We start from the raw sequence: 26,753 nt of genomic DNA, 5'->3' as shown, positions 1-26,753 counted from the left end.
CCTCTCTCGCTTTCGCTTCCCTTTTCCGCACCCCTTCTCTGCCACGTCTGCTGTTGTTCGACACGTTTCTCCTCCCCGAGGCGCTATGAATCTCCCTTTTTCGTGCGCGATGCACGATATGTTCTTCCCGTCTCCCCCCACCCCGAACGGAGGCTGCTGAGTGTCATGGGCGGACGCGGGTGTACGGTACGCAAAGCGTGACGCTTGTGCAGCGGTGCCCGTCCTCTTAACATGTCTTCTCCACTCGTCATTGATTATGACACTAAGGGGTACAAGGCGAGAGAAAGAGAAATGCCACGAACGACTTCAGCGAGGCATTAGCCACCGCTGTTGCTTTATTTTTTCCTAGGGTGTGTGTGTGGGGGACAGTAGCATTGCTCTCCACACCCTCGGGTATTGCTGCTGGCACTGCCAGCTTTGGCAGGCACCTCTGTTCGAGAATCGTGTCTTCCTCTCCCTTGCCTGTCTCTTTTTTTCGCTTGTGTGACTCCATATCACCAAAGGACGCTGTGATGTGGAAGAAGGCGATCGCTGCGCGCCTCACGCACCCACCATTTGCTTTGGTCTTCTTTTTTTGATCTTTTTTTCCCTCACCGCCAGGCACTATTGAGGGTGCATGCTGCGCTGCTGCGGCTGCCGATGGAGCGTGTGGTCGAGTCACCTCTCCACGAAGCGCACCGTGGTTGAGGCGTACGAGCAGCTTACGCGCAAAGGTGTCATAGTGGCCGACGCCCGCCAGCGCCACATGTTAGAGGCCTGCACACCCCTCCTCCAGTATATTCACCAATGCTACGCCGACGAGGCTGCCGGCAAGATATCACCGTACACCCGGGCATGCGTGCCACCACGCGGTGAAGGGGGCTACTGGGCACAGGTGTGGCGCTTGCTGCAGAATTCTATCCGGGCGACCCTTGCTAAGCAGGTGCGGCGGGCATTTCCCGACTCCGGCATCTGCACACGGGACCTCTTGGAGGCTGAGAACATTGGTGTGGTGGAGAAACGTGGGCTGTACCTGTGGGGCGACGTGGGAATAGGGAAAACGATGACACTGGACCTCTTTGACCTCTGCAGCACCCCGTATGCAAAGCGCCGCTCCCACTTACACTCCTTCATGACTGAACTAGAGGACCGTCTCTTTCGCGCAGAGTTGGCGTTGACGCAGCGGCGCCGGTCAGCCGTGTCACCGAAAGAGAAGGAGGAGCTGCGTGCCATCCGTCCCATCAACCTGGTTGTGCAAGAGGTGTTGCACGAGACGCCTATCCTGTGTTTTGACGAGTTTCAAACGTTTGATGTGGCCCACGCCGCGCTACTGGCTGCCTTCTTCACTGAGGCGTTCCGTCAGGGACTCTTCCTAATCACGACGAGCAACCGCCCCCCAGAGGATCTGTGCCGCACTTCGGCTTCCTTCAATGCCTTCCTTCCCGTACTGCGGCAGCACTGCCGTGTCCTGCACTGCCCCAATATCCGTGACTACCGCGTGAAGAGGGCGGCGGAGCGGCACCACGAGCAGATCTTTTTGCACCCGAACACGAAGGCGAACGTGGAGCGGCTGCTGCGGCGTGTCGAGCACGCTTTGGGGACACGTGGCGCTGACTCTGTATGGGTCAGGGAGGACACCCTGTGGCATCACGGCCGCAGCGTGGTGATTCCGCTGCGATGTGGCGGGTGTGCCGTGTTCGATTTCACCGACATCTGCGGTGCGCGAGAAGGGCTCTCCTCTGCTGACATCCAACTCGTTGCGCTGCAGTTCCACACCATCATTGTCACAAACGTACCACATATGGGCAATATGAGCACTAACGCATCGCACCAGTTCATTCTGCTGGTCGATGAAATGTACCAGAGCAATGTGAAGTTGCTTTTCACTTCCTTTGTGCCGTGGAACCATCTCATGGACCCCACCTACACCACAAGCAACGGGCGAGGCCTGGTAGACGACGCCTCTTGTGGCGGCGGCGGAACAACCGATTCCGCAGGCGGTAGCCTTGAGGCCGAGGTTTACAGCGAGGGTGAGGATGAACGGAGCGGGTACGCGGCTCACTACAACTTTAGAAACGAGGAGGAGGTCGTGAGCTTTGCGCGCATTCGCAGCCGCCTCAACGAAATGGGCACTGCATCGTACCTCCTGCGGGACTACCGCCACTATGTCGTCACCGATTTTGACTTCTCTGCTTTGCTCAATCCAGACATATAGCGGAAGGTGTGCAAATGAGGCCCCCCCCCAGCTTTTTGCACCAGCCCGTTGCGTCGTTTTCACTGTGTCTTCGTCTATCTCCTTTTGTATATTTCTTGGCGTGACTCAACGCGCTTGACGGAAGAAGCACGGACGCACGAAAGAAAGAGCAAGCAGACGTTCAGCAAGAGATGCCACGTGAGTGGGTAAGCCACCGAATGATGGTCTTTTATTGGTACGCCACCTCTTGCTCTCTTTCTTATCTCCTTCGTGTGTGGTGTACTTGACGATCTAGCCCCTTTCCGCGCCCCCCTTCACCCTCGTACCAGTTAGGACTACCTCCGGCCCCTCTTCCCCCTCACGTCTAGAGGGAATCAGGCAGGTATGGTGAGAGAGACGTTGATACTCGCTAGTGTGTGTACCTTGGCGTCTTTCATATGCTGCCAGATGGACCGTCTGTAGTTTGATATTCCCCTTCGAGGCTTTTAGTTGGCTATCGTGGTGTGAACGGCCTCCACGCCGCTCGCCACCATGGTGTACCTTCCCAATCCCCTCCCACTCCTTTCATCTGTTTTGTGGCGTTGTTGTTGTGCTTTCTGTGCGTGTTGTGCAGTGGAGGAGGCTCGAATGGAGTTCCGCAGCGGCCGCAGCGTCTCAGTCGCACGGGCACGACCTCTTCTCCTCTTTTTGTCTCTCTCCTTTCTTGTGGGGCGCTGCCAAGTATTCTAAGCATGGCGGGCGTGGGCAGGCATGGAGTTCCCTCGTGGACTTACAAGCCGGACTACTACGCTATGTCGCTGACTGGAACCGGGATGGAAGTCCTCACAGATAGTGTCAAAGGCAAAGGGCTGTATGCCACACGCGACTTCTCCGCACACAACACTGTTCACGAAGAGACAGCGCTCTGCTGCTCGCAAAACATGGACGATCTTAAGAAAGGGGTGCCGGTGTGCACATTTTGTTTACGGTCGCTGGAGACGCCGCGAACGCAATTGGCGCGCAGCTCTCGACGCAAAAAGGCAGTACTGGCCCTGCCCTACCCAGAGCTGCAAATGCCGCTGGACCCTGTGCCCTGCTTGTGGAAGGAGCAGGGCTGCCGAGATCAGTTTTGCTCTGCCCGTTGCCGTGAATCCGCTCTGAAGAAGTTCCACTGGGTGTGCTGTGCCGCCCACATGAAGGCGTCCCAACGCCGAGCCTACGCCAAGTTCATGCGCTATGACTGGGTGCAAGGTGGGGTGGACTACAGCGATACCGCAATCCTGGGACTGCGCATCGTCGCGCAGACACTGTGCGCGCATCGGCTACACCGAGCCTCACTGGAGTGCGCCTTTGAGCCGTACGCACAGCTCATCTGCTCCCCCATCACCTCCTTCTTCTTCACGTACTTACTGATGGATGACATTCCAACAGGGGAATCAAGCAGTGCCGCCGTTGCAGCGCACGCAGCCACCTTTGCGACTCGCAAGCACGACCCGATGTTGGTTCCTGGAGTGAGGGCTGCATACGCGCGGGAGTTGCGGGATAAGGCCACCTTCTGCGCCGAAAGCCTCGAGCTTCTACAGAACGTGTTTGACATGGACCCCGAGGAGCGTGCCTTTGTTCACGCGCAACGGTGGTCGGAGCTCATGGGGGCGGTGCTGCTCAATGGGCAGGAGCGGTCGCCGCCATCTCCTTATGAGATGCACCGGGAACTCGTCAGCTGCCTGCCAGATGGTGAAAGAGCTATGAGCGCGTTTGAGCAGACAGTTTTCCAGACTCGCATCGCAACGGATGTGAGCGACCTGTTGCGCAGCTGTCGTGGACAGGGCATCTACGAAGTGGGGTGCCTCTTCAATCACTCGTGTGATCCAAACCTCAGCGTACAGTACTCCTCCCTGAACGATGAAACCCTGACTGTCGTGGCGCTGCGGGATGTCAAGGCGGGCGAGGAGCTCACTATCAGCTACATCGACTCAAGTTTGCCGTTCGCGGTGCGGCAACAGCAACTGTTGGATCACTACCTATTTGAGTGTAGGTGCCCTCGTTGTGTCGCTGAGGGCACGACTGATGCGAATATGTGAGTGAAAGCTGGGAAGAGGACGAGAGGAGTTGATACTTGCGGGCCTCACCGTGGAGTTCTTTTTTTCTTTCATTGCAGTCCCCTCTTTTCGTTCTTCTGGGACCTCGGATGGCGTGTGGAGCACCGCGCAGTTCATCGCTGAGGGTGGGCAGCTTCGGACAGCGTCCCTCAAGACGCGGATGCAGGGGTGTGTGCCCTGCGGTTAGTCACTTGTGCGGTGCTGAGGCATGAGGGACTGAGGTGCCGGATGATGCGTGACGGGTCACTCGCGTTCTCACCAGTGGTACCCTTGCGCGTCTGGCGTCTCGCTGATGTAGGCAGCGGCGCGCATAATGGTGCCACCACGCGGGATGCAGGTGTGTGAGTGGAGATGTCTGAGTTCAGACATGGGTGCTCCTCGTGCGATGATTGGGATGTTTCTTCGACTGATGGCTGACCATTAGGAGGTGCGTCTGCCGGCCGTAGCGTCTCTTGCTTTTTTTCCTCGCTCAGCTGCACGGGCACCGGCGTCGGCACGTAACTCATCAGGTGAAAATGCCACTTCACCAGTTCTTTAGCTCTCTGGTCTTCGTGGCACGCGGTCGTTGAGTGACGTCGCGCCTTCCGGAAAGCGACTTAGTGGCGCTGCTTCAAGGCGTCCTTCTCTCCGTGTACCTCTTCTTTCTTCCTCTGTGCTTTCGGATCTGTTGCGGCATTAACATCATGTGGGATGTGCTCTGGGTGAGCGATGCATCGCTGTTCGCCGCACTCTCCTGATGCCCATGAGGATGGTGCATCCTGCTGCACCTCCGATTCCCGCCTATACACTCAACCGTTCTCTCCTCTCTTCTCTTTGGGGTTTGTGTTTATTATTATTTTATTTTGCTTTGTTGAACGTGCGTGTGTGTGGTCGCGTCTGCATGACGCGCCACTACACACCCCTGGAGCACATCGACACAACTTCATACATGAACGCGCTAACACACTCGCATGCGCACGCTCTGCACCACTCACATGGTCTCATGCCTTATGGCTACACATATTGACTGGCTTGCATGCCGTTAACTTCAGCGATTCGTCTTCATCCTGGTGCTCTTGTTTCTTCCCTGTGCCCTTTAGTTCGCTCTATTTTGTCAAACCCTGTGCTTCTCTCACGCTATTTTACTCTCTTTGCCCTTTTTTGATCGTGTCTTGTTCTTCTCCCGCAGAGCACTCCGGTTTCACTTCGATCTCCGCGTTGTTGTTTTGTGTCGAAGAAGACGCCGTCGTATGTGTGTGTGTGGGTGTGGTGTACCTCCACTGTGATGCGTCGCATCTCTCTCTCCTTCTTCGACTGACCGCTTTCTTCCCCCCTTCTGTACTCACCGCCTCTCTCTGCACGCGGGTACGCGCGATCGACGTCTGCGCGAGTGCATTTTCTTTTTTGTTCTGCGACAGTCACAAACCTGCACTGGAGCGGAGCTTTCTAGTCAGCCGTTTCTCCGTGCCGTTTGCTTTTTGGCACGTTTGTATTTATTTCGCCTCTCTCGCTCCCTGCGGTTCTCTCGCAAACTCTCGTACAGCCTATTCACCCCTCCCTCGCTGCGTGCGCAAATTGTGACTCCACAAGCAGGGAGACATTCTCAAGGGAATTTCTTCTCGGACTACACCGCCCGAAGACGTGAAGGCTTTTCTAGGAAGAAAAGGAGAACAAACAGCCACAAGACGATAAAAAAAAAAGAGACGCTAAAAGCATAACTGCAGCCTTTCAATTACCGAGTTGAGCCTCAACACCGACGCCTGCACCTATACGTCCACACACACACAAAAGGAAAAAACAACTGCTGGTGCCAATTCACTGCTTTGATTGATGTGGGTGTTTAGGGGGGGTATAGCACACTTGCACTGATTGACGCCCCCTCCTTTTTCAAAGTACTACAGGACTCTTTATTTTCACCATCGGTCACTTTTGTTAGTCTCTTTCTCTCTCATCCTTGACTTGATCTTCTTTGTTTGTTGCTTCTCTCTTTTCTGTCTTCGGACTCAAATTTTTTTCTGTGCTTTTTTTTTCTTTTGTGTTCTCGTCGTTTCAGCTGGTCGTCGCTCTCAAGTTTTCGATCAGCACTACCTCAGCGTCTGTCTCCGTTGCTTGTACGGGCTCCGTTGAAGTCGACCTCTCCTTTCACCCCTCCTCCTGCCTTTAGCTGTCTTCTCTCTTCGTGCTGTTCTTTTCCTCGCTTATCTTTGCCTGTTGTGCTGAGCCTCAACATCGCCTTTTTCTTCTTGCAGGACTTCTCTCTCCCCCACCCTCCAATAGCCCCCGAGACACACCCACCCACACACACAAAGTGCCGAAAGGTAGTCGCCGTCGCCAAAGGCACTTTTTTTGTATTTGTGTTGTGTCTGCGCTTCTTTTCTCACCCCTCTGCTGTGCGCACACGTGTTCTTTTTCCTTTTCTTCTTCGTGTTGTTTTGTTTTGTTTCTCATTTCATCTTTTCTGTTTTGCTGCCTTTTTTTGAGTTTTTCTTTTTCTTTTCTATTCTACTTTCGCTCGTTGTGTGTTCCTTCGCTTCGTTGGTGTTTTCAGGCCACTCGTCTCTCCCCCTTCTACGCCTTTCATTGACTTCCCCCCTCCTTCTCTCTCGGCCTTCGCTTTCTTTTCGATCTTTTTTTTTTGCACTCCTGTCTTTTTTATTCAGATCTCTTCCCCCTTTTTTCTTTGTTTTCCCTCTCTGAGGAGGGAAACTACTCCTCTTTCGTTTACTCGTTCTGAATCCGCTTGTTTCTTTTTTTATTCTCATCCCCGTACTCGTTCTCTTGTCTGGTCATCCGTGGAGTCAAGAAGTCTGCGCAGTTTCTCTTCCCTCCTCTGGAAAACAAAGGAACGTCAACTGCGCGCAGCGTTCGCGTGCGAGTCTTCTTTCGCTTTAAATTCTCCTTGCGTGCGTTCATCTTCAGAGTGTATCTTCTGCTTTGATTCCCGCCTTAGCTCTACTCCTCACCCACCGTAAACGACCACGAACAAAGCGACTTGTATGATTGCCATTACGTGATCACAGAGCGCTTCCCAACCCCCCCCCCCCTATCGCCTTTGCGTAGTGCACTATCACGAGTGCTCGGCGGACTCACTCACACTCTCAGAAGAGGAGAACGAAAACACGCGCACGGTATCAATCACGGCAACGAAGAAAGGGAACGATCTCTGGGTGCGCTTGAGGACCTTTTTCGTTAGCTTTCGTAGCCCTAGTAGTAGTACAGACGTTCAGCACCGGAGAATAGGGAAACGGGGGGCGCTCTTTTTTTCTGTTTCTTCTTTGCGTTTCCCTTTGGACACACTCACTCGTTTTTCTTTGCTACCATTTTGATGCGTTTCACACATACGTCCGGCAAACGAGAACATCCCTTCTGTATGCCAAGCCAGCGCAGACGTGGTGCCAGCTTTCGGGGAGTCTACTGCCCCGATGCATTCTCAGTGTGCCTCGAGGACTCTGTGACGGAGACGGCGGAGGTGTTTCGTCGCTCTCCATCCATCACGGCGAGGGGGGAGTACCTTGTCCCGGCGAAGCCGTCAGAGATTAAGAATCGCCTAACTGTGGTGCTCGACCTTGACGAAACACTCATCTACGCGCGTCAAGGACCTCTCTACGTACGCCCTGGCATGGAAACACTGATGCGCTTCCTCGCCGACTACTGCGAGACAATCGTGTGGACCTCCAGCAAGCACCGCTACGCAGACGCTGTCGTGGCGCAGATTGACACGTGCGGCGCCGTTTGCCACACAGTGTACCGACACCGCCGATGGTTCAACGGCACATCGGCAACCAAGGAACTGCGCTTGCTCGGGCGAGACTTGGAGACGACGATCATAGTGGAGAACACCCCGGACTGCTGCCGCGGCTACGAGAGGAACGCTGTGCTCGTTGAGGACTACGAGGGTGGCGAGCTGGCAGATCACACGCTGCACATGCTGCTAGCTCTGCTGCGGGATCTCGTCGAGCGCCACGAAAAAGAGGGGATTACTGTGCCCGAATACATCGCCACGACGCCACGCCTTTCGCAACAGAACGTCTTGACGGATAAGGGCACTGCGATGCAGGCGTACTGCCTGCGCGGCGTCGAGGACGAGTGTGCCGTGCCACACTCGACGGTATCCAAATACCTGTCTGCGAGCTGCGACAACTTTTCCAGCGCCTTCCCCCGCCCTGCGCAGCAGCAGCCACGCATGCGACCGGGGGGTTCACTGGGCACCAGGCGCCAGCATGCCCGCCTGCAGCGAATTGTGTACTAGAAGGACCCCGAGCTTCATGGCTGCCAGCCACTCACGCATACAGCCAAAAAGGGAGCAAAGAAGTACTCACTGCAGGCAGTCATACTTGTCCCTTTTGTGTGTCTGTCCTTGAGGGTGCGGCCTGCTACTGCAGCAGCTCTTTGTTTACCCCACAACGCTTTTTCATGCCTTCCTCTCTCTCTCTCTCTCTTTTTCTCACTACGATCGCCGTCGCTGAGCTCCCTCTCTCGCCGTCTCCTCATCGCTGACTTTTTTCCTCGAAGTCCAGAAGTCGCTTTACGCGCCGTTTTATTAGGAGTAGATTTTGCATGATGCCCCTCCCCCTTTCGCCTTTTCCTCTCCATTTGTGTCTTCCTGTTCTCGTTTTAGCGTCTTTCTTTTGTCTCTCCACTTGAGCCCCCACTCCCCCGCGCCTCCATCTCCCACGATTAGCGAAGAGCGTTGTTCTCGTTGTGTTTTCCGTCCTTCTTGGCATGAGCCAACAACACGAAATCGTAGTGTAGTTGGCTTTGTTTTCCTCTCGAGGTGCGTCGCTGTTTCCCACAAGGACGCCCTTGCGGCTACTCCATCGTTTTGCTCCCTTGTCGGGTGCAGTATCTCAGTATCATAGACATCGTTGGCGGATTCACCGAAGCAGCGTGCTAAGTGGCTTTGTCGGGAGGATTTTCGGCCTTGAGGTAAGGCGGTTTTTGTTTGCTGGCTTGTTTTGTGGGTGCAGAGAAAATGGCGATGCACTGAAAAAAAAAAACGACACTTATAACTTTCACGCTCCTCCCTTCAGTTTTCTTTTGGCTTCCCTTTTTTCTCTGCGAGACTCTGCTCTTGGCATGCCCTGCCGCTCTTCGGTGCGTGCCTCTGTGTGGCGGGGGGTACCGTAGTCGGGTGATGCGCCCGTTCACAACTTTATTGTGACATAACGCAACCTTGGGGTAACCGGAACCCGCAGAAAAGCAAAAAATGGGCCACAGTTAAAACTGGCCAAAGCAATGGGGAAGAGCGAAACAAACAAAAACTCTGGTGCTAAACAGCTCACTGCACTTTGTCCTGTTCTCTAGCAATTTCGGGGCCGGGAAGACTCGACGTGTTCGATGTGCTTGCGATTGTTGCGGAGAGTTGACATTGCCTTCCACATTTCTTCAAGACGTTTTGTTCTTTGCTCTCTCTTTCTCTCTTTTGCTTCCAATGGAAGAGACGACTCGGTGGGAGTGCATGTGCGTTCCTTGTGGACATCAAAACAGAGAAGGTGTGCTCAGTGTAGAGAGGAAAACGATCCAGCGGGGTGTACTGACTTCTTGGTGAGCGCTGCACAGCTTATGCCAGCACACCCATGCATGTCTTCCTCTCCCTTCCTTCTTCAGGTTTTCAGTATTCACTTTGGTTTTACGTTAGTGGCGAACGGGCATGCAAGTGGAGTGTGCCAGAACAGGAAAAACGGTGCTTCTTTTTTTTTTTCTATCTTGCGCGTGTTGATGTTGTCCTCATCTCTTTGTTTCGTCTCTTTTCCCTCTTTGTACGCGCGTATGCTCGCTCGTTTTAGTGGGTGTTGTACGAGATGTGTCGCGTGGCGCATGTGGGCCTTTCTCCTTCTCTGCACCCCACCACTGATAAGTGCAGGCTCCAACTTCTTCTTTCCTGCACATGTCTTCGCTCTTTATTATTTTCTTCATGGGTTGATGGTGCGCATGTGTTTGCCTGTGTGTGTGCCACCTTCAGAGGTTCTCCCTTTACTTTTGCTTCTATTTTTTTCCCCTTAGCGTTGCGATGTGCGATGGGTTTCGTCTCGTATTACACCGGCGGGTCCCACGCCAAGCAACTCCCACAAAACGTTAGCTTGGCTGTGCAGTGCTCCTCCAAGAAACGGAAAAGGAGGAAATCATCACCCACCCCACCCACACACGAATCAGACAGCCTCAAGGGAAACACTGCGCACGCACAAAGTACACGAGCTCCATATATAACGACCATTTTTTTTTTTTTTTAGACGGGAGGGAGACAACGGAAAACGATGGAGTGCGACTGCTGGTGCCGTTCTGGCTGGGACTCGATCTTCCTATAGCGCACCGCCTTCAACGAGGTACTTTTACGATAACATGTTGGATATTCAGACAGCTCTCTCTTATTTATTATTTCACTTGTTTCGTTCCTCGTGCGTGTTTACTTAATGTTTGTCCTTTTTGGTTCCACTCTGCCGTTGGCCAGCGTCTATACCTATCCCTTTTGTCAGTTTGTTTCTCCCGCGTTCTTCTTTCAATTAGCCTGAAGGCGTTTGTGGTGTGTGCGTCTGTGCATGTGTGTGTGGCCGTTGATCTTCTTTGTTGGAGAGGTCAACTGACGTCAACTCAGAGACAAAGTAAGGAACGAAAAAGAGAAAACGTAAGCCTCGCGCACGTCTTTCAACCACCATCAAAACACGCTGAGCCACCGTCTTTCCCCTTCCTTTTCTTCTCTCTCTCTGTTTCTGTTTTTCCTTTTCTTCTGTGTGTGTGTGCGTGTTTTGTCTTTCTGCTTTGCGAGTCCCCCTCTCTATGATGCCAGCTTCTTTCTTCTGTATTGTAGTGAAGGGACATCATTTGCTTACGCACGTCTCCATCTCTCTTCCTCTCCTCACTGTCTTTTCTCTTGACATTATTGCTCTAATTCCTTTTCTTAACTCTCTCGTCCCCGCATTTTCGTTTATCTTGTTGACCTCTCCTTAGTTGTGTCATGTGCCATTAAGCGATTACTACATTTCATTTCAGCTAGTGCATGTGTTTGTGCTTGATAGAGACTAACTGACTTCTTTTTTCTTTTTTGGTCCCTTCATGTACTTTGTTGTTGTTGTTTCCCCTCACTTTTGCCTGATTTCATTTCAGAGCGCTACGGATGAAAGTGGGGGAAGGCGCTGCGTGCGCGTACGTCTGTTTGTTCGCAGGTGGGTAAGCGGTTTGGTGAATCGGTGTCACGCATTCCGCTGGCCATATGATGTTGCTCTACCGCACCCTTCAATCCCGTCCCCTGCTACCCCACTTCTGAAGGGGTGCGTACGAACGGGTGAAGAAGGTATCTAAGCTCGAACCAGCACCTTCTGCATGCGATCGACCTCCTAGCTATTCTATCTAAGGGAGTGTGCTCTTTTTTTTGTTCGCCTGCGAGCTGCGTGAGTGTGCCTTCACATTCACTCATGTGTAATCTAGGCTATCGCTGTGCTATCGGTAGTGCACCTGCACCACAGACGTTTCTCTCGCTGTTTCTTTTTCTGCCTCTTCCTTTTAGTATCCCTTCGCGCTCTCTTTGCGTTCCTTTCTTGTTGCGTGTTTCTTCTTTGCCATCCTCTACACGTCTCGACAGGTGCAACCGAGGAGCAGCCACAGTGTAGTGCCTTCGTGTAATGACGTGGCTGCAGCTCCCCAAGCAATCCAAAAAGAAAATGGAAGAGGGGATCGAAACGGGGAAGAGGGATGCGAATGTGTATGACTTGACCACAGGATGCGTGAGAGGAGTGCTGCAAGCAAAAAAAGAATCGTGCGTCGCCTCCTCCTCTCGACGTGCGACTGCCTGTGTGGTGGCTTCTTACTGGCGCGTACCGTCATCGCCCACCAGCGTCATTGCACAGTGGCTTTTTAGTTGCTTCAAATCTATGCGAAATTGCCTCCCCTTCTCTTAACTCAAGAACCCTTGAGTGTGAAGCGTGTGATGTGCGGTAACAACCGGAAGGTGTTTTCATTCAAACTGCGATCTCGTCGTCGCGCTTCCGTCTCTCTCTCTCTGTAAGGGTGTGTATGTGGCACTTGCTTTTTCTTGTGCAGGTGGTGTTTGCGTTTGTCGTTTCTTAACGGGGCACCGCGCTGACTCGCCCGCGCATGCTCCACCTCCCGTCTCCTCGCCTTGTTGGGTTGCTGTGCCCTTCCTATCTCTGCTTTCTCTTTGTGCTCGCGTTGCCCGTCGACACTGAAAACGGTGAAACTTGTTTTAAAGCCACCATAGCCTTCGCTCTCACTGCTCCCCTTTACGTTGCTGCCGGAGATTAAAGGACAACACTACGGTAAAACGAAGAAAAAGCGAAAGCGTGAGCGTTGCTTCTTGGGTTCGTGTTAACCTGACGACTTATGTGTGGTGTCTTCTGTCTTTTTTTTGTTTGCCTTTCACTTTTGTAAGCTGCATTCGAAGGTGACGGAGTACGCGTCGCCAACCAGCTCTAACCTCCTATGCACGATTGCTATTCTTGCTTCTTCTTTGGCGCTTGTGTTTTCTCTCCCTTGTCTCTCCCCCCCTTCGCAATTTTTTTTCTGTTTTGCTTCTGTACTTTTTGTTTTTGTGTGCAGCCGTGCGTCCCCGTTTGCCTTTGCGTTGACGTGTGTACCCTCATACAGGGTCTAGATATGTCTGTGCTCTGCCCTCTCTTGCTCATTCTTCCTATGCCTTTATGCGTGAGTGCAACCCATGTCGAGATAAGGCGAGTGAGAGTGTACAAGTGCTTGAGTCAGTGTGGCCGAGAGGAGAGCGGTGTGCGAGGCATCACTTTGCAAGAGGAGGTGGCGCGGTGCGGATGTCGTCATCCCTCTCCGCCTTTTGCATGATGGTGCGTACGGTAACGGGAGTAAGACTGGTGACAACGACGATGACCAGTAGGCAAGTAGGATTTCAACGTAGAAATGGAACTCATTTTGGGGAGCACAGCAAGTCGTCCGGCATTTGCAGGGGAAATACACGTGATAAGCCAGGGATCCTCATCTTCGGTAAAGGATGAAGCCCTTCTCCGCAACTGACTCCCTTCGCTTTCTCCGTGTCATCTCTTTTCGTTCCCACCTGTGTGTTTCTCTTCTGGTCTCTCTTCCCTTTCTCTCCTGCTCGTTCTGTTGTGCTCTTGATCGTGTGTCCTCAGTCCTGCTTCGCGCAGAGCGGAAGAACTCGCTTTCTTCTTTCAACCTTTTCCACCCCTCATCCTCACGCATCTCGCTGGTGTCTTTGGTCTCTACTTTTGTGGAAAAGACTTCGTTCCTCGTCTTTCACCCCCCCCCTTTTCTTCGGTCCCATCTTCTTTTTTCGTATTCCCTCTCCCCCCTGCTCAGCTCTACTTCACCGAGCCAAGCAACAATGCCCCCCCCCCCCCCGCGATCACTGGCAGCGAAAGTCTAGTTAACGATCGACTCCTGTGCGGCGCACATGCTGACTTCAGCTTTTTGCTCTGCTGTTTCTGTGAGCCTTCGCTTCACCAAAGGCCACTCGGGGGTATTCATGGTCAGGATCTTTCCACCAACCATCACTCAAGCTCACCCGCAAACACTTTCCCTCTCTACTCTTTTTCGCAGCCTACTCGACCTCTACCTCCCGTCACACGTGGGCTTCACCACTTGTTGTTTTTTGTGTGTCCCCCCTCCCCGAGAGTGACTCAACGTGTGAAAGTGCGTGTGTGTGTGTGTGTGTCTGCTGGTCTAGTAAGGATAGGTGGTGGTCTCTTGTCATACCTAACGCTGGTGATGGTGGAGCGAAAGATTTGTTTGCCAAGACTACGACATCTTCTTTTTCGTTTTTTTTTTTTTGTTTTCTTCTCAGACTTTTACCTTTTTTTTCTCACTTCAGATCTGCTTGACTTACCGTCGTTAATGTAAGTCTTGTAGCGTGCCTTGGTGGAGGTCTCTGAAGGTCGTGCCAAGAGTGGATAACAGGGTGGCCGCTCAGACTCAGGGTCCCCTGCAGTGCTCTTGCATATTTTCTCTCTTTCTTCGCGCCTTTCTGCTCTGTCAGTTTCCTCTTTCTGTGTCTCTCGTCGCTCTTGACGGGCAGTTTCATGGGTGCCGCACCGGTCGCCGTCTCTGTAAGACGTGCACAAGCGAATTCGTGAATCTTCGTGTGGTACACGACAAGTTTTTTTTTTCATTTTTGCCTCTTTCTCGTCTACTTTTGGCCACGGATGTTTTCCTTTCTGATTGAAAAAGGGAAGGAAAAGTATTGACGGAGCCCCCTTCGCCGTGTGTGCGCGCCCACGCATGGCGGATTGCCGCTATTTTCTTTCTCTGTTTCATCGATTTGTGTACTCTTTCAGCTTACTGCCTCCTTTTTTTTGAATCTTCTCTCTTCCTGTGAGACACTCTTGTGCTCGTATGCTTCTCCTTGTGTTGTCACAGTGCTGTTTTGCGTGCTATTGTTCTCTATGTCGTGCATGTGTACTTGTGCGCCTCTCCTCTCTCAAAGAGTCTTTTTCTCCCCTCACCCCTGAACCCCTCCACCTCTCGTATTCATCTTTTTTTTTGTTTGCTTGTTTGGTTTCTCTTTTTTATTTTTATTAACTCGGTGATCTCGCAGTGGTTCTTGTTCGATTTCTCTCGTAGTGCTGATTCTTTTCTTCTTTCCTCTATCCCGTCTATGTGCTTCTGCATTTCCTATTATGTCCCTGTGCAGGTAGGCGTACTTGCACGTGTCGGTGCGTGTGCGTCGTAATGCTTTCTGTTTGTTGTTGCTGCTTGTTTTTTTTCTTTGTAGGCTCTCGTCCTCTGAGACCAAACACCCCTTGTGGGGGCGCTGCCTCTCTTCTGCGCTTAGCGCACATTTCTGCTTCTGTGAGCCCTTCATTTTTTTTTTCTCCGCCCCTCCCCTTTTTGTTTACCTGCTGTTCTTTTCGTTTTTTTTTTCACATGTGCTTGAGCGTGTTGCAATCCGTTGCTGTTGCATTGACTGTAGGCGTTTTTTTTTTTGAGGTTGATTATGATGACTGACCTCTTTTTCTCTATCACGTCTCTTCGCTGTTAGCGCCAGGGACTTTCAAGTTTTTTGCTCGACGCTGGTGGTCTTTTCGTTTCCCTGTGCGTCTTGATCCCTCCCTCTCCTCCTCCCATTTTCTTTCTCAGCTACGCTTTTGCTTTTCTTTCCTCTCTCGAGTGTCTACGCTTGTCATGCTGCCACCAGTGCGCCGCCAAGCATTCATTCGTGCAGTCGTGAGAGCGGCTGGAGTTGAGGGAGAAGAGAATGTCAGCTCTCGACTTTGGTATCGTCTTTTTTTCGCGTCTGTTGTTGTTACCAGCTCCCTTGTTGTCAAGGTGGCGCGTTCGCTCTCTCATGCACTCTTCTGTTTTCCCCGTTTCAGCCAATTGCCCCGTGTAAGGTGTTTGGCGCATGCTGGACGGATTAACGTATTGTGCATTCCTGTAAACTTTTTTTTCTTCTGTTTTCTTTTTTTTTCTGCATTCGAGTGTAGTCGCGCCCATCCCGTCCTCATTCCTTGGACATCCAGAAAAAGGTAACGTGGCCCGTGGAGCGAATAACACGGCGCTTGGAAGGGCATAGTTGGAGGAAACGAAGGAAGGCGACAAGGAACGAGGGCTTGCAGAGAGGAGATCTGTGCGCAATGGTGGTCAGCCGAATTGCTGTTTCTCTCCTCTCACCTCACCTCTTCCTTCTCTTCTCTGCAGACGCCTTCACCGTATTACTGCTCTTGTGCTCGTTTTCTTTGATCGTTGGCATGAGGGCGGCGAATCGACTCACGATGCAGAGGCAAAAAGAAAAAAATTGATTGCGGTTCCTCCTCCCTTTACTCCACTTCAAACTCTTCCCTCTTTTCTGTTTTTCCCCCTTTTTGTCTACATGCTGGCGTCTTTCTCTCCTTCTCTTTCTCAATGTGTGCGCTTCTCGTGATTTGTTTCTCAGTACCTTTCTCATCGACCATTTTCCTCCTCTCGGCAGGTCTCTCCTCGTCTTCTCACTGTGAATCTACTGATCGAAGTACATGAGGCGAACGCTGGTATATCTCCGTGCGCCTGTGTGTGTGTGGGTGTGCTAACCCGCCATGTTCAAACGACACTCAGATCCTCCAGTGAGGGCCATAGAGAGCTCACCCGCGGTCACGTCTCGTGCCGCTGGCTTGCGTGTACGTGTGCACGTGTCTGCGTGTATCTCTGTCTCAGTCAAGTGTACATCCCAGCGACTTGTAAAGCAAAGAGAGAGAGGGAAAGAGGTGTGTGCATGAGCGCGTGCCTCGCGGGTGCAGTGGCCCGTCAACTTTGACGTTCTCTCAATTTGACCCGCGATGTCCACCGTCGTGGCAATGGGTGAGTGAGCGACTGGCTAAGTTGAAGGGATGCTGCTATGCCTGGGCGTGCCACCGCCAGAGCACCGAGGGCACACGATGTGTGTTCTCCTCTACACAGGTTCTTATGTCTTCCTCTCTCAGGGCTTTCCGCTGCTGTTCGGCGGTTGTTTCCCTTTGGCATTTTTTCTTTTTGATTTGGGTGTGTATGTGTGTGTGCTCGTTTGTGTCTGCCGGGGAGTTCCCGTGCGGCGCATGCACACCCACCCAACATTTTTTCATGTTCATTTTTTGTGCGCTTTTATCGCTATCGCTGTCACTGTGGTCTCGTCGCTTTTTCCGCACTTTTATTACCTACCCTACGTGCGTGTGATGACCTATCGAAGCTTGGCGACTTGCACGCATTCCGACGACAAGAAGGAACCGCATACACACCAACGTACTGACACATTCTTACCCTCACACGCACGCAGTCTCGCGAGTTGGTGCGGATCAGAGAAGTCTGTGCATGTACCACTGCATAAACGACACTTGCTCTCCTTTCGTCTTCAGTCCTTCTCTATTTCCTCCTTTCTATTGACCCCCCCCCTTTTGCCACACTCAACTCCAATGCCGGTTGCGTCCCTTCCTTTCCTCAGCAATTCTTGTGCGCGGGGGTGCTCGACAAGTGTGTTGCCTTTGTTCAGGAAAAGGAGTGAAAAAAACAAAACATAACACAAAATGCGACAACACGAGTGTGATTGCCGATAAAGTGCCCGCTCTCCTCTCTCTACGTGTTGTCCCCTCTCGCATTTTTCGCCTTTCCGTACTGCGGGAAAATAGCCGAGCGGATGTCACAGAATAGCGGGTACGGCCGTGAGGAAGGGGAATGCCTCAGCGATGCGCCGCATGAGTCCCCTCTTTTCCTCTTCGTTGACCTGTTCTCGCCTCCTCCGTCTTGATCGCGTTTCATCTCACCCACTTTCGCTCATTCATCCCGCGTTCCTTTCTTCTCCCCGCGTTTCTGAATTGATATCGTCTGTGGAGCACTGTGGGTGCGTGAAAAGAAATCACTGCAAGTCGACGCAGAACAATATTGCCCCGACGCGCGTACTGTTGCTGAAACTCATCTCTTGTCCCTCACATCCACACACAAGCCTTTTTTTGCTTGCAACTCCTCAGGCTGCTCTCTGCACTGGTGTCCTTGGTAACGCAAGGCAGCGCTGTTGCAACGGAAAGCGAAGCGCTGGGCCGCGGTCGCTGTGGTGCGCGAGGAGGCACAACTGACAGGAAATCTGTTTTCCTGCTCAAGTGCCTCTGTTTCAAGGTCATTTTCTCGGAGCCATCGAAAGCGTCGTGCACGCACCCCTCATCACGCTAATCATAGAAGTACTAGCTATGGAGAACTTCCTCCGCAAGGCGCGCGAGAGAATCCAGCGCAAGCTGGAGGCAACAAAGATGGGATCCAAGTACTTTGCGCAGACGCGCCGCGGCGAAATTGCGGAGCTGCACAATGACCTCAACGGCACAGACAGTTATCGAAAAAAGGCTGCGGTGAAGCGCATCATAGCCAACATGACGATGGGGCGGGACGTGAGCTACCTCTTTGTGGACGTCGTGAAGCTGGCTCCATCGACCGATCTGGAGCTCAAGAAGCTCGTTTACTTGTATGTGCTTAGCACCGCACGTCTGCAGCCGGAGAAGGCCTTGCTGGCTGTCAATACGTTTCTACAGGACACTACGAACAGCTCCCCTATTGTGCGGGCGCTTGCGGTGCGGACAATGATGTGCATCCGGGTGGCGTCGGTGCTCGAGTACACGCTGGAGCCGCTGCGCCGCGCTGTGGCTGATCCGGACCCCTATGTGCGCAAGACCGCCGCCATGGGCCTCGGCAAGCTGTTTCATGATGACATGAGGCTCTTTTACCAGCTGGACTTCAAGAAGGACTTGGTGGAGCTCCTTAACGACAACAACCCAATGGTCGCATCTAACGCCGCGGCCATAGTGTGCGAGGTGAACGACTACGGTAGCGAGAAGATTGAAAGTAATAGCGAATGGGTGAATCGACTCGTCTACCACCTGCCAGAGTGCAATGAGTGGGGGCAACAGTACATCCTTGAACTACTGGCTGCCCAGCGTCCTTGTGACAAGGAGAGCGCCGAAACTCTGCTGACGCGCGTTCTGCCCCGTATGAGCCACCAGAACCCGGCGGTTGTGATGGGAGCAATCAAAGTAGTCGCCAATCTCGCGAGTCGGTGCTCACCAGAGTTGATTGAGCGCTGCACTGTGCGGGTCAACACGGCCCTCCTAACGCTGGTGAGGCGTGATGCTGAGACGCAGTACATCGTGTGTAGGGACATTCACGCACTGCTGGTCATCTTTCCGAATCTTCTGCGGACAAACCTTGACGTCATTTATGTGCGTTACAGTGACCCGCCGTTCGTTAAACTGGAAAAGCTGCGCCTGTTGTTGAAGCTGACCACGCCATCCGCGGCGCCGGAGATCGTCAAGGAGTTTGCTGAGTACGCATCGGGGGTCGATATGGTGTTTGTGGTCGAGGTGGTGCGCGCCATCGCCTTGCTCGCCATCAAGGTAGATACCGTGGCGCCTGACTGTGCAAACCTGCTCCTGCAGATTGTTGATCGGAAGCCAGAGCTGCTACCCGACGTGGTGACAGCCGCAAAGGATATTGTGCGCAAGTACCCAGAGTTACTCATGCTGGATACCTTGGTGGCCGACTACGGCGCTGACGACGTCGCTGGGGAGGAGGCAAAGGTGTCGCTTCTGTGGATGCTCGGCGAGTACTGTGACTTCATCGGCAACGGTAAGGACATTATTCAGCGTTTCATTGACACCATCATGGAGCACGAGCAGCGTGTGCAGCTCTCGATCCTCAGCGCGGCGGTGAAGATGTTTCTGCGAGAACCACAGGCGATGGAGCCGCAGCTGAATCACCTGCTGGAGATGGTGACGAAGCACAGCGACGACGTTGATGTGCGTGACCGCGCATTTGCGTACTGGCGTCTGCTCTCCAAGAGCATTACTGTAGAGCAGATGAGAAAGGTGGTCCATGGCCAAGTAGTGCCTGTGAATGTGGATCGCACCTTCAGCGATGCCATGACGATGGCAGACCTAAAGAAGTCCCTCAACACTGCCGCTATCGTATTCTCTCGCCCGTATCAGTCGTTTCTCCCTCCCTACGGGCTGGCGGGCGTGGAGTTCGACGAGGAGGACACTGAGGACGATGATGCAGCGGAGCTGCCGCCGACACCGCCGATGGGCACCCAGGACGGCTCACCAGCGCCTAGCGCTGCCCAAGGAGGGTACGATATGTTTGAGTTTGCGGGGGATGGAACCGGGGCACGGCACCAGGTGGCAAGCGGCAACAACGGTGCTCAGCATGCAGATCCCCTTGGTGACTTATTCAGTGTTTTGCCTCCCCCCGTCGCTGGCTCCTCGCCAGCCTTTCAGGCAGCACCGGGATTACATGCGCCGCCATCACCGCCAACCGCAACGAGAACCATCGAGGATTTGCTCGCGAATAGTATGGAGCGCGGAAGGCAAGCAACACTAGGGCAAATGTCTTCCGCACCGCAGCCCATCGATAGAGGGACGCAGCTGAATGATATCCTTTCCTAAGCGGAGTGAGTACACCTACAACGGAACGACGTTATTCGCTGTGGAAGCAGAGAGGCGCATGACTTGTGGAGAAATATTGTGCGTTGAGAGTACTGAGTGCATGCACGCAGGTTACACCTGCGTATTCCTCTCCACGCTCTCTTACAATCCTTTTCGGCCTCTTCCCCTTCACACTATTCCATATCAAACAGACGTTGCTTATCATTCTTCTCCTCTTCATCACTTTGCCTTGCCCAGCCCCCTCCTCATTGCTCTACCAAGCCTCTGGTTCGTTGGCTAGCACTGCACGTGTTCTCTTCTTTGTGCTCTCTTTTTCTCACTGGCGGGGTACATTTCATCGTGAATTTGGAACTTTTTTTTCCTTTGCTGGTTCGGGGTGTTTGTCGGCCCTTCGCTTGAGGGACACTTCAGTGCGTGGTACCCAGGGCCCAGCCCTCCTCCCCCCACTCTGTGTGAGGACGCCAAGCAGCCCCCATCATCGCTGCCAGTGCCGAAGCAGTTCCGACGTTGACAGGGTCGGGTGCCTGCGGCATGAGGAGGGTTGGAGCGCTTTACCGCTGCTGATTCTGGCGGCCGGGTCGTGGATGGCGTTGCGCCGGAGCGGCCTACGACAGCGAGCACGTGTGTGCCATCCATATGATGGGCAAAAGTGTCCCCGCTGCTGGGCGGCATCTCGCCCCCGGCGCCGGCTGACTAGCGGTGTGGGGACTCTGCGTGCCACCCCGGGGGCTGGGGCAGCTGGTGGCCGGCGCAAATGGGAGCGGGAGTGAGGCGGCCTGCGGAGCGGGGGGTGGGCGGGGCATGAGGGAGAGACGGTGCTCAGGTCACCGAGGCGGCACTGCTGTACCGCGCGTGTCCGTCGGCCGCTTGGCCCTGCGCGATGTGCCTGCTGACAGGCCCTGGGGCTAGAGTGGCGTTTGAGGTGGTGCTGCATCGCGGAGAATGGACGGGTTTGCGAGGGACACATATTATGGCATGCACGTCTCCATTCAGTGTGGTAGCTGATGACTACAGCTCTACTGATTCGCTCTTGCGGTCGGGCTGTGCGTTGTGGTAGTGAAGGTGCAGGGGTTGATGCTCTGTTGCTCCGTAAGCAGAAAAGAAGATGAGATTTTACTGACGTGAGTTACCCCCTTTTCTCAGCATTTGACGCTTCATTCACGAGCAGGAGAGGGGGAAGAAGAGCACCTGAGGCGTGCATCTGCCATGGAGACGCGAGCGGCCACTCTACAAGTCTCACTTTCACGACCTTTGCTTGCAAGAACTCGTGCTTCATATATGTCCCCCTCCCTTAGCAGGTAGTGCTTCTATTCGCCAACTTGTCAGCGTGGCTAAGTTGTCCGCCTCTCGCCCCATTCCGCTTTCCGTTGCATTGCCTCTCCCTTCTTCCGCTTCTTTTCTCGTCTCTCCTCCATTGACTTCGCTTCCCTTCTTGAACGCCTCGTACGCCTTAAGCGGAGATCAGACCCCCCCCCCACCCACACACACACACACACGTTTGTGTCGTGATAATTTCTCCAGCACAGAGCTCACCGCTGTCCCCCTCCTCTTTCCACCACACACCGTCACGTCGCTGTAAGGGCTCGCCTTGCCGGTTCTCCCGTTACGAAGGATACAAGAAAATGCTCCGCCGTCTCTCCGTGTGCGTGCCGTCTGTCAAGGTGGCACGCTTCTACACCCCATCCGAGGAGCTGAAGAAGCTCTACGCTAGCGACTTTGAGCGCATGGACTTCCCTGTTAATATCATCCCCAGCGATTCTGTCACCTTCGCCAAGTTCCTGTACAAGGCCGTGGAGCCGAAGAACAGCTTCGACGCCATTTTGAAAGACTTCCAGACCATCGCCGCCTCCATCCCGAAGCTGCCAGTCTTCTGGGAGCGTACCGTGGTGGTGAGTGAGGTGAAGGAGTTCAAGTCACTCTCTGCTCCGACGATCTTCACGCTGGAGTGGATGCAGAGCAACGGCATGCTAGACTTGCTTCCGGATGTGGTTGAGGTGTACGAGACCTACGTCAACGCCAAGATGAAGCGTGTAACAGCCAAAATCCACGTCGCCCCTGGTAAGGAGCAGGACCGGGCCCTGATAGAGAAGGCGAAGAAGGTAGCGGAGCAGGTTGTCAAGGACAGCAAGGAGCTTGCCGGCTATACGCTGGTGCTGAAAGTGATGGTGGACCGCTCTATCGTGGAGGGTTTTGCTGTGGATGTGCAGGGAACGTACGTTAACAACGCTGTTGGCCGTCAGAAGGAGACGCAGGCGTCCGGTGAGGCCGACTACACCACCATCCCGCCTCCGCGCTTGACCAAGACGACCTGGGAGGACAACATTGAGACAGAGATGCTACGCAAGTACCTCGACAGTCTCGCCCTCTACGACGCCGAGGAACTCAAGAACGGCGTTTAAGTGCAGCGCTGCTTTGCGTGGCTTTGTTTCGTGGTGCAATCCCCCTCCCTCCTTCTGGAGCAATGCGCATGCGCCATGTGCAAGAGCGCGCCCTGCGGTTGCAGAGAGAGCCAACAGTCGTTTCTGCAGGCACGTCAGGGTGGATGCACTTTGTGTTGCCCAGATAGCTCCCTGACTTCCTCGCCGCCGCCGCCGCCACGGCGCCTTTTACGCTTCCACATACACTGGATGCTCGCACCACTCCCCGTTTTCGCTGGCATCAACTGTTGTGGCAGGTAACGTAGGAGGAGTCATATGGAGTGTGGGAGGGGAGCGGAGGGAATTTCCTTGCAAACCAAGCGTGTCTCTGTCGCTATTGAAAGCGCGGCTTTCATTCTCTGTCCCTCGGTCATGTTTGCACACCACACCTCGCGCGTCTTGTCGCTATGTAGCAGAGATCTTGGGTTTCTCTCTTAGGGCTTTGTTGTTGTTTTCTCTCTAGTAGGCACACCTTGTAGTAACGCATCTTTACGAATCCAGCATGGAGCAAGCGCACACTGCGATCGGGTGGCAACACGGTGAGTCCGCATGGAGGAGCTTTCGTTTTTCTCCCCTTGTTGTTCCTTTCTCTCCGCGTACCTCCTTGCTGTCGCGCGGTGTAGCTGCCCGCAGACTGCGCTTAGTGTCCTACCCGGCACCATATATGTCAGTACGGACATGTGTGGGTAGCGCTTCATGTGCCGCCCCTACCCGTGTCGACGTCATGTTTCACCAGAGCGCGCCTGATGGGTGGGGCTCTGTCGAACCTTCTCGTTGTGTTGTAGCGGTTTTAGTGTACATGAATGGCCTTCCAAGTGTCACACCGTTGTGCATGGCTTCAACAGTCTTCTTACCTGGTCTTCTCCGCGATCTCGCTTCGTCTCCCTAACGTCCTTTCTCTTCCCCTCTTGCCGATATCTGGGGTAATGATACACCCACACACACACACACACATACGCATGCATGGGTGATCACTGATCACCCCCGCGGGGGCTCTGCTGCTAAGGTATCGCTCTGTTTGCTTCCTTCATTCCGAACTTCTTGAAAAGCCTTTGTTTATAGCTATTCCTCCTCTCTCGCTGGCCGTGCTGCTGACCTCTTTATCGATTCTGCCCCACGATCTCACCCACACCAAACAGAGCTCCGGCATGAAGTCCCTCTACCCTACCGCCCGCCGTGCGGCTGTGACTTACCAGCTGCACGGCTGCACAATCCACGAGCCGTACAACTACCTCGAGGAGCCATCCAATGCCGAGACGAAGGAGTTTGTGCGGCAACAAAACGATGCATTTGAGACCTACATGAAGTCTTCTCACGAGACGCGAACCAAGATAGCGGAGCGCGTGACGGCGATGCTTAACTACGCGCGTACAAGCAACCCCAGCCTGCATGCCAGCAAGTACTACTACCATTACAACACGGGCCTGCAAAACCAAAGCGTCATCATGCAAGCAACATCACTCAGGGACGACAAGCCATCTGTCTTTCTCGACCCAAACACACTCAGCGCCGACGGCACCACTGCGCTCAAGGCCCATGCGTGGAGTGAGAACGAAGAGATGTTTGCCTACAGCCTGAGCGACAAGGGCAGCGACTGGCAGTACATTCACGTGCTCAACGCGAAGACGAGGGAGCGGCTTCCGGACAAGCTGAACTGGTCAAAGTTCTCCGACATCTCGTGGTGGAGGAATGAGGGCTTCTTCTACCAACGCTACCCCGAGCTGAGTGAGGAGGTCGACAAGGGTGCCGAGACAGACTTGTCACAGAATCAGTACGTGTGCTTCCACAAGGTAGGCACTGCACAGTCGGAGGATGTGGTCATTCTGCAGGTTCCCGAACACCCCCAGTGGATCCTGGCGTCCAAGGTAACAGACGACCAGGAGTACCTCGTCATCAGCGCCATGGATGGATGTGAGCCGCACAACCTTATTTGGATTGCGAAACTGCCCGCCTCTTACGGCGACCTGCAGAGGCCGCTGGCGTTCAACAAGGTGGTGAACACGTTCGTCGGCGAGTACCGCTACCTCGGCAACGAGGGCAAGACGTTTTACATGACGAGCACGAAGGAAGCCCCACGTAAAAAAATTATCTCCCTTGAGTTTGACACTGCTGAGGAAGTCGATCTCGTTCCTCAGCAGCAGTCGGTGCTGAGCATGGCTGCGCTTGTGAAGGACACGCTGCTCATGGTCTACCTTGAGGACGTCAAGGATGTATTGTACTACCGAAAGCTGCACGAGGTAGCGGAGATGACGAAGATAGACCTGCCGGTTGGCACTGTCACCTCCTTATTTGCCAGCTACAAGAAGGACTTCGTCTCTTTCAAAATCTCCTCGTTCATGTTGCCCGGTCGCTCCTATGTGATGGACATCAACGACCCGCAGGGTTCACTGACTGTCTACAGAGACGACACGGTGGACGACCTCAACGTCGACGACTACGCCACTGAGCAGCGCTTTTACGAATCCGTGGATGGCACAAAGATTCCGATGTTTATCGTGTACAAGAAGGGGTCCCTGTCTGCCAGCTCGCCAGTGATGTTGTACGGCTACGGTGGCTTCGGCATTTCGCTGACCCCTAGTTTTAAGGCGTCATACATCGTCTTTCTGCAGAATCTCGGCGGTGTTCTCGCAATTCCGAACATACGCGGCGGCGGCGAGTACGGCCAGTCGTGGCACGACTTCGGGCGCCTCACGAAGAAGCAAAACTGTTTCAGCGATTTCATCAGCGCCGCGAAACACCTCCACGACAATGGCATCGGTTCCCCTGCCACGACGGCCATCATGGGCGCCTCCAATGGTGGCCTCCTCGTCGCTGCCTGCGCTAACCAGGCCCCTGAGGCGTTCTCGTGCGTCGTGTGCCAAGTCGGCGTCCTGGACATGCTCAAGTTTCACAAATTCACCATCGGTCATGCTTGGATCCCAGAGTACGGCAACCCAGACAAGGTGGAGGACTTTAAAGTGTTGGAGAAGTTTAGCCCCATCCACAATGTACGCACTGGCGTCAAGTACCCGGCGATCCTCGTGGTGACCAGCGACCACGATGATCGTGTGGTGCCGCTGCATTCGCTGAAGTACGTTGCCACGCTGCAGCACACGAACCCGGAGTTGGGTGGTCCCTTCCTGGCGCGTGTGGAGGTGGCTGCAGGTCACGGCTTTGGCAAGCCCATCAGCAAGACCATCGAGGAGACTTCTGACATGTACGCCTTCATGGCGAAGAGCATTGGCGCGACATGGCACGACTGAGAAGGAAGTTTGTTTCCTTTTCATCGTGTCGATTCAACACGGAGAAGTCATCAAGTATACGTCCATAACCCCAACGCACCTATCTCTGCGGCACCACGGCTAAATCCTTGTTGTCTAGCACGTGCCGTCCTGCCGTTGAATGGGGGGCCATGCGTCTAACGGGCTCTCTCTGTCTTTCCCCGCCCCCTCTTTGGATACGTGCTGCGCGATAGGCGCCAGGCGGAGTTGGGTAGACGGGGCGCCTTGATCCCAACGGGCGGCGTTGAGAGCCTTGTTCGAGAAGGAAAGCGGTGCCATCTGTTGTGCAGGTAACAAGGGGTGGTGCAGGTGCGTGCCGGACGAGCTTAAGCAGGAAGTCGACCAACTGCAAGCCAGTACCGTCTGAGGCCCTGCTCTTTGCCTGGATGCCATCTCTCACCCCGAGTCACTTCAAGCCTCTGCATTCCATGGGATGGTGCGGTGACTATTCACATGGGAGTCTAGAGGACTCGTTGGTACTTTTTGGAGTGGTCTCGTCATGCTTCCAACATCTGTACCTCATCAGCACACCCGGCTGGAGGGAAGTGGCGCCGCACGCTTCGCGCCCAGGCGCTGTGAGGCTGATCGGAGTGGGGCACTTTGCACTTTTTTCGTCCATCAATGGGTGTTCTGTTGACCTCTGGGTTACTTGTATGAATCTGGTTCACCATGCCAGCAGTGACTGCCAGCGCCTGCACACTATTGGATCTTGGGGCCCGTTTCAAGCATCAGATATTTGCTAAGGAACACATCTGTTCTGTTGCTGCCGAGATTCTTAATGAGCAGGGACAAACATGACCATGACCGCAAGCCTGGTTGGCACAGCGCCGCCTTCGACCTCTCCGCCGACACGGAGAGTCCACAGTCGCACCTGAGGGAAAGGGTGGGGAGGGCTGCTTGGGCTTCCGCACAGAGTCGGTACTACGCCCAGATACCACAGTGTGGTTGTTGGCATTATCAGTGCCGAAACCACCGTTGAA

At 53.9% G+C, this 26,753-nt stretch overlaps 6 protein-coding genes across 6 annotated transcripts; all 6 read left to right on the top strand.

Moving 5' to 3' along the window:
- Positions 1-616: 616 nt before the first annotated feature.
- Positions 617-2,194, top strand: LBRM_35_7150 (putative ATPase; the record flags this gene model as incomplete). The annotated part of the gene is made up of 1 exon (XM_003723198.1): positions 617-2,194. One exon carries the CDS (start codon positions 617-619, stop codon positions 2,192-2,194), a length of 1,578 nt encoding a protein of 525 aa, XP_003723246.1.
- A 710-nt stretch (positions 2,195-2,904) lies between these two features.
- Positions 2,905-4,233, top strand: LBRM_35_7140 (hypothetical protein; the record flags this gene model as incomplete). Its single annotated transcript, XM_001569276.1, has 1 exon — positions 2,905-4,233. The coding sequence occupies one exon, from the start codon at positions 2,905-2,907 to the stop codon at positions 4,231-4,233; it is 1,329 nt and encodes a 442-aa protein (XP_001569326.1).
- A 3,367-nt stretch (positions 4,234-7,600) lies between these two features.
- Positions 7,601-8,479, top strand: LBRM_35_7130 (putative nuclear lim interactor-interacting factor; the record flags this gene model as incomplete). The annotated part of the gene is made up of 1 exon (XM_001569275.1): positions 7,601-8,479. One exon carries the CDS (start codon positions 7,601-7,603, stop codon positions 8,477-8,479), a length of 879 nt encoding a protein of 292 aa, XP_001569325.1.
- A 9,376-nt stretch (positions 8,480-17,855) lies between these two features.
- On the top strand, positions 17,856-20,096 carry LBRM_35_7120 (putative beta-adaptin; the record flags this gene model as incomplete). The annotated part of the gene is made up of 1 exon (XM_001569274.2): positions 17,856-20,096. One exon carries the CDS (start codon positions 17,856-17,858, stop codon positions 20,094-20,096), a length of 2,241 nt encoding a protein of 746 aa, XP_001569324.2.
- Positions 20,097-21,718: 1,622 nt separating this feature from the next.
- LBRM_35_7110 (conserved hypothetical protein) lies at positions 21,719-22,495 on the top strand (the record flags this gene model as incomplete). The annotated part of the gene is made up of 1 exon (XM_001569273.1): positions 21,719-22,495. One exon carries the CDS (start codon positions 21,719-21,721, stop codon positions 22,493-22,495), a length of 777 nt encoding a protein of 258 aa, XP_001569323.1.
- Positions 22,496-23,661: 1,166 nt separating this feature from the next.
- Positions 23,662-25,755, top strand: LBRM_35_7100 (putative prolyl oligopeptidase; the record flags this gene model as incomplete). Its single annotated transcript, XM_001569272.2, has 1 exon — positions 23,662-25,755. One exon carries the CDS (start codon positions 23,662-23,664, stop codon positions 25,753-25,755), a length of 2,094 nt encoding a protein of 697 aa, XP_001569322.2.
- Between the last annotated feature and the right edge of the window lie 998 nt (positions 25,756-26,753).

The sequence above is a fragment of the Leishmania braziliensis genome, chromosome 36 (genome assembly GCF_000002845.2).
Source record: "Leishmania braziliensis MHOM/BR/75/M2904 complete genome, chromosome 36".
Classification (NCBI taxonomy): Eukaryota; Euglenozoa; class Kinetoplastea; order Trypanosomatida; family Trypanosomatidae; genus Leishmania; species Leishmania braziliensis.
Note: the sequence above shows the minus strand (reverse complement) of the source record. Positions and strands in the feature narration are given on the sequence as shown.